The 7,040-nt window shown below is 36.7% G+C and overlaps 1 protein-coding gene across 1 annotated transcript; it reads right to left on the reverse strand.

The window, feature by feature from the left end:
- Positions 1 to 977: 977 nt before the first annotated feature.
- On the reverse strand, positions 978 to 6,023 carry LOC104238622 (THO complex subunit 4D). Its single transcript, XM_009793034.2, has 7 exons — positions 5,706 to 6,023; positions 4,592 to 4,820; positions 3,625 to 3,777; positions 3,471 to 3,539; positions 2,480 to 2,661; positions 1,992 to 2,045; positions 978 to 1,348 (listed from the first exon to the last, which is right to left on the reverse strand). Exons 2-7 carry the CDS (start codon positions 4,778 to 4,780, stop codon positions 1,168 to 1,170), a joined length of 828 nt encoding a protein of 275 aa, XP_009791336.1. The 5' UTR covers positions 4,781 to 4,820; positions 5,706 to 6,023; the 3' UTR covers positions 978 to 1,167.
- Between the last annotated feature and the right edge of the window lie 1,017 nt (positions 6,024 to 7,040).

The raw sequence follows: 7,040 nt of genomic DNA on the forward strand, positions 1-7,040 counted from the left end.
TTCGATATCTCCGCAGTGCACACTGAAATTATTCGGTCATGCAATACTTACTGGATACAAAGAACAAAATTCATTTCGACCCCGTTAGTTCTCAATCATTTCGTGGCATCAGGTGCGACTGAACCATCTATGATGAGGGGGAGCCAATGCACAGGAGAGACATTTAGATAAAATAATACATTCTTGCATCACTTTTTTAAAAAAATAAAACAATAAAACTAATCTAACCTATCTATGCATAGTGAATATAATGTTCAGTTTACAGTATTCAACTCTACAAAACTAATGTGACAGTTATTTTACAAATTAAATTGGGCAAAGATCACTTTAAGAATTTGATAGCCGCAAAAGCATATATATTTTATATATAACATACCAAAAATGTATATATATATATATATATATATATATATATATATATAAATATATTTCACCTATTATTTTGAGAACGGCTATACAGCTTCATTTTCCTAATTAAATTCTGCGGTGCTAATTCATGCACAAATTACTGAGAAATTTAGGTACTAAGAATTATACTATGCAGGATAACGAGTAAATAAGAATACATGGATTAGCATTACTTAGATAAGAATACTGAAAGAGAACTACACTTAAATGTACAGAGATACCTAGACAAGAATGCATCAGAACTGAAGCAGCCACCAATGTCAACCAAGTGATGCGCTCTACAAAGATTTAACACTACTATACATTGTAGTTCAACTTCATAGTAACCGTGGTATCCAACAGCAACTTGCACGAACCTCAACTAATTCCACAAAGTACCTAATACTTCGCACAATACATGTAGCAGCAAAGCATGTCCATCAAAGTTTCAACACAGAAATCAATTTTGCCGCCCGCTGAGAGCACTGTAACACATTGAAGTTCAACTTTTCTCGTATTTCATCCCACGCATATGATTGCTAGTTAGTTGCAGATCCATGGTAAATATATGGTTGATCACAAAAACAAAATAACGGAACTATATAGTCATATACTACTGCATTGACGTTCTAATAGTCATGTTACAAACCATTAAACCAAAACCAGTATCCTCCAAACCAGATATCAGAAAAACCACTAAAACATTCAGGAAACTCTTTACAGCAAATGTTCTTGGAATTCTTTTCCTTATGCCACAAGGACTGAAAGTACACACCATGATTAGGTCTGCATAGCATCTGCAGTAGCATGATAGTTTTCCAACTCCTTGTCAAGTTCTTCTGCTGACTTCTCAACGCCATTCTTTCTCCCCCTACCGCCACGACCACGCCCACGTCCACCTCCACGGCCACGACTGCGCCCACGCCCCGATGCATTACCGAAACCTCCACGGCCCCTTTGACTAGAGTGAGAAACAAGACAATTACTTAGAATTCCAACAATTTGTTCACCAAAACAATATGCCCACTATCTTTTTCCTTTATCAAGGGCTTCATCTAATTAGTTTATTTCCACAAATAACAGTAATTTCAATTGGATGTAGTTATTACTTTTACTTAATCGTACATTTGACTTCAATTAAGATGATGCAGCCATGGAAGAAGAGAATACGCTAAAAATCTAACTCCGAAAAAGAACTCCCAACTCTTCAATCTCTAGTGTTCAACATCAAGTGTACATTTGATTAGCTGATCCAAAAGGATCTCTTCATCTAATATTTCATTGAATAAGAGAGAGATTGCACTAACAGAGAAAAGTAAGCTACGAGTCCTATCAACTTCAGGTGTGAGATGTTAAAAATTGCAAACAAATAGACGCCCAACGTCCAAAGTCTCCACAATAGAAGATATGTCTTGCGATAGCTCAAGATGAAACAATATGCATTCAATTAGGCCAATTTGTTAAAATTGCCTTAAAGCAAAAATCCACTGTTCTACTTGTATATGGCCTTAAGGCCGGCCTCCAAACAAACATGTTCCACCCCTACCCTACAGGTAACTAAACAACATCCAGAGAATAAATAACTGTGCACATCAGAAACTCACCTTGAACCACGATTAGCAGCAGACGCAGAACCCCTTCCACGAGCTGAGCCAGGCCTGCACAACACATAGGTTCACATTAACTGCCCAACAAGATATTGGACAACATTTCACCCGTAAAACATTTACTACTTTTGAGCTACAATATTCCTATAAGACAACCCCAACCAAAACAACCGCACCCTAAATAAAAATTCAACTACAAACAAGCAAATGACTCGCATCAACAGAAGAAAAAAAAGCATAGATCTGTCATTATAATAGGGCAAGAATGAGAATCAATTAACAAGCAATCTTTGGCTAAAGCACTACTAAGAAGCTAAAAGCAATTATGTGGACCATTTGCTATTACCGACAACACAACACTGAGTGCAAAATATTCTGAGAGTAAAATGGCGGTACATACTGCAACAGTCTGTTAATAAGTATGGCTGTCACACAGACAACCAGAGATACTAAGAGAGGGAAAGAAAGAAATTAATATTACATACGTCATGACAATTGTCCTCCTTCCACTTCCTCGTCCAACATCTACACGAGCTGATAAGGGCATGTCTGTGGGGGGAGCAACAACTTCTATCTTCATTGGCTTCCCATCCAACTGAACATTGTTGTATCTTTTAAGTGCTTGGTATGCATCACTTCTTCTGGCAAAAACCACCTCAGCTGCACCCTGTAAGTGATTTAACAATTTACCATCAAGGGTAACTCCAAAACTATACAAGCTAGTACTACAAAAACAACTATTTAATCTAAAAGAAACAACTGACAAACTGATACAAGTGTAAAAGACACAGAAAAGCAGGATGTTTAAAACGATTAATTCAGCACCACGAACTAACAGTTGAAGGTTAAAAATAAGAGAAATATAAAGTCATGAAGCTGGACACCAGCATCATTGGCCAGCTGTTATGATAAAGGGGTGATCTACAAGTGTATGGAGCAGCTTATTTGAAATTATAAGAACAAAACATATATATAAACATATTCAGAAATGTGTGCCATGCAGATTATTATTTTTCCATACACTAGACTCCAATATTCATTTTTCACAGGCTTACCCACCAAGGAGTCTTTTATTCCTACAACCTCACTGCTTCAAACCAATGATTTCTACTCCATCTCAAATAACAGATGTGATCCTTTGACATGACACAATTATACAGATATAAAGAGCTCAAGTATCAAAAAATCTGAAAGCTGTTTCCAAATGTGGGTCTCGTGTATTACTTTGCATTATCAAAAAATCTAGATACTTAGTAAGTATCGTAGGAGGCTATTTCCCCGTTAATTGAACTTCTACAACTCAAATACCAGTAGATGCATTTCTAAACCACATCAAGCTTCAACCCAACCACTTCTAGTACAAACTAGGCAGCATACACATCACCAACTGATGAATAACTTGTGCATGTGATAACCAAGCAATACGAGTAAAAGTTAACACAGAACTATGCTTTAAATTAGCAGAAAATAACTTACACTTGGACGACCATTTTTGTCATAGTGGATAGCATATCGTATCAGTTCACCAATCTCGGAGAAGAGTTCCTGTGTAGCAAGTCCTCTTTTAACAGATCTTGAAAGATATCTATTGCGAATAAGTATATATTTGAAATACATGCACAAGCTGTACCCTTATATCTGAATTTGTCACTCCAATATCCAAGTTGGAAACATACACCTTAGTGCCACTCTCCAATCCAGATGATATTCCTGCAGCTCTAAGACTATCTTCAAACAAGCCATTGCCATTCTGCCATGGCAAATTCTTCGTTCTGCGGAAAGACTGAAGAGAGCATGCCCAAAATATATCCAGGTGGAAAGTTAAAAGTCAGCAATACTACCAAAAAATAAGACAGATAACCATTCTTCAAGATTAAATCAGATATCATCAGCGTTCCATCGAACTAGGAGGAGTTTCTTACGTCGAATTGCTCAAAAACAATGAAATCTAATAGAGAAAGAGGAATGAACTATGGATAAAAGTGATGGTGGAATGGTGGAGTTGACCCACTGCACATCAACAGGTCCTTAAACAAAAGGTGAGAGCTCCACTTCTGATGTTCAGTGAAGGAAGCCACTTTTGCAAAGAGGCCATGAACTAGATCGTAACAGAAGATCTCGACTCCACAGCAGTTCCACATATTGCAGTAGGATCCTTTACGACAATCACAAACTTCCTTTTAAAGCAATTGCTATTAGATAGTGAGGATTAGAGATGGTTAAGAAAGTACAACCCTCTAGATGTTACGGAAATTAAAAGGTGAAATCTCTTTAATTTTTTCCAGTTAAAGAAGCACCTCAAGCAACATGCTACACAAAGAAGCAATGTGCCACAACAGGGCCACCTGAATATCCCATTTTATCAAAATCCATTGCACGTTCCTCGCAGAAAACCCATTCGAATGGAAGGAGTTAGAGGATCATCAATACTTTGCACAACCATTTGACAGCAAGTGAACTTTCTCCTTAGAGCCAAACATGTCAATATCTCTTGTATGTCAATTCTATAGCAAATATACGGAGAACCCTCCGTTTCATTTCTAAAGCATATGAAATTGTCTAGGAAATGCAAAAGACTCCATCAGTTTCGAGCTTGCCTTGGCAATTCTGTTGGCAGATGGCCGAGCATTTACACCAAGTGGCACTTTACGAGGAGCTCCTGTTGTTCTTCCACCTCTAAATGATCCTCCTCTTCCACGTCGGGCCCTGCCTTGTCCTCTACCACCTCTCTCAGTATTTCTCCTACTTTTTATCATATCATCAAGAGTCATATCCAAGGAAGCCATGACGTATTCAGACAACAAAAACCTCAGCTGAAATATCAGTCTGCAGACAAGGACGAAGTAGTTGTATATTTTAGTACTTAACAAAGAGAGAACAGAAGTTGAAACTTCTGACACCATACTCACATTAACGAACAATACTCAAATCAGAGATAAAGCTCTAACAGACAAATCTTCTACAATAAATAAGCAACAAGAACATGTGAAAGTTAAAACACATGGCGTCATAGACGGTATAAGTTTCATATCACCAAGTAAACTGGTTAATTCAACACAGATCTGGCATAACCATGGATCTACAAACCCAAGACCAAAATTTGCCAAAGCCCATACAAGTCCTCTATATCAATTCTTAGGCTTATTGAGGAAATATTATCGACATAAAGTTATAACATTATAAATCCACAATAATACATAAATCTTTACCAAATTATATTCTGTCTCAAAGTAATTTGTCCCCATTTTAGACGGATGAATTAAATCAATGAAAAACTAAAAACATGTATACTAAACACTCACACAGATGTAAATCTGCAAACAAAGGCAAACCCTGTATATATACTAAGAAAACTATTAAACATGAACAAATATTAAATTTTGAACAAAGTAACTCAAATAGTCAACGGGTTCATTGGCATCCTGAACCCATAAAGTTCAAACCCTAAATCCGCCAAATCAGCACACGGATCCATAATAAAACATGAACTTAGCAACTTATGTTAAGTCAACTTCTTTATGGGTTCATACCCGACACATATGTGTCAACATACGGTACCGGTGTGTGCAATTTTTTTGCTAATTCATAATATCTATTTAAGAATCCGCAAAAAAACTGCTTTACCCATTTTTGACCCGGTCAATACGTGCACAATCAACAATAAAAATCAAAGATCCATGTACTAAACACGAGAAAAGAACAGAAACTTACCAAGATCTGCGATTATTAGAGGAAGATGTAGAGAAATAGAGGAGAGGAAGGGGAGGAGGATGGGGAAAAGTATAAAATGAAATTTTAATGGGTGAAAAGGGTAAAGATTGAAGCTTTAATGGGGTAAAGATTGATATTTTAATGGAATTGAAAGAGATTCATGAAAAGATTTGATCTAGAGGGACAGCAGCTGGATTTCAGAGAGAAGGGTTGTACAGCAACTGGTGGCTTAGGGTTACGAATTTGCTTTTTGTACAGAGATACAATGGCCAATGGCAGAGGAGTAATTTAAGAAGTTTTGTATGGGATAGGGTTGTTGTGAGGAGGGGGGGGGGTCAGCAATTTATTTAATTTAAGGAGAAAAACACGGTTTCTAGGCCCATAAAAACAGGCGTTCCTTCCTTAAAAATGGCGTGTAGCAGCCACTAATTAAGGGTGTTTAATTTTTATCCACTAATTATAATGCTTAACAAAAATAGCCACCACTAATAGAAAAAAGACAATTTTACCCTTTCTTCCTCTCTTTCGCGTTGCATTTCATCTAGAATACCTAAGGTGATTTCATGGTCGGTCTCCTCCATGCTTGATCAACAGCATCAATCCCTCAATCCCTTATATGTGCACATCAATCCCTCAATCCCTTCTCTCTCTCTCTCTTCAAAAGAAAATGTCGGAACCCCTCTTCATTTCACACACTGTTGCTGCTTCTCTCAAGCACAAACTTCAACTTTCAAAACCCAAAAACTTTATAATAAACCCATGGATGAATTGCAGTTCAGTTTGACTCACAACTACTGCCACTGCCACTAAGTGCAGTGAAAAAGTGAATAGATGGTCCCTTTATGGCATGAATGCTATTGTAACTGGTGGCACTCGAGGCATTGGGTACTTTTTCATTTGTTAGTTCATGATTTATGTTCTGTTTCAAGATATTTATAGTCTTCAGTCCATCTACCATTAAAAGCAACTATTATGCATATTGTTTCCATCCTACAAGTCAAGAAAATGGGAAACAAAGGACATACGTTATAAAGTAATCCTTGTAGAATTAAGAACAGGTGAACTGTAAGTGCAAGACCAAGATAAGGAATGTTTGTCCTTAACATTTAAACATGGAATTAAAAGTTAAGAAATTGCAGTCCTTAACTTTTGAACAAGAAATTAAAACTTAAGGATTGTCTGTCATTAACTTTTGAACCAAAAATTAAAACTTAAGGAGTGCATGTCCTTAACTTTTGAACCAGAAATTAAAAGTTAAGGACTGTCTGTCCTTTAACATTTAAACATATAATTAAAATTAAGGACTGTCAGTCCTTAACATTTAAATATGGAATT

This window comes from Nicotiana sylvestris, chromosome 4 (genome assembly GCF_000393655.2).
Source record: "Nicotiana sylvestris chromosome 4, ASM39365v2, whole genome shotgun sequence".
Lineage (NCBI taxonomy): Eukaryota > Viridiplantae > Streptophyta > Magnoliopsida > Solanales > Solanaceae > Nicotiana > Nicotiana sylvestris.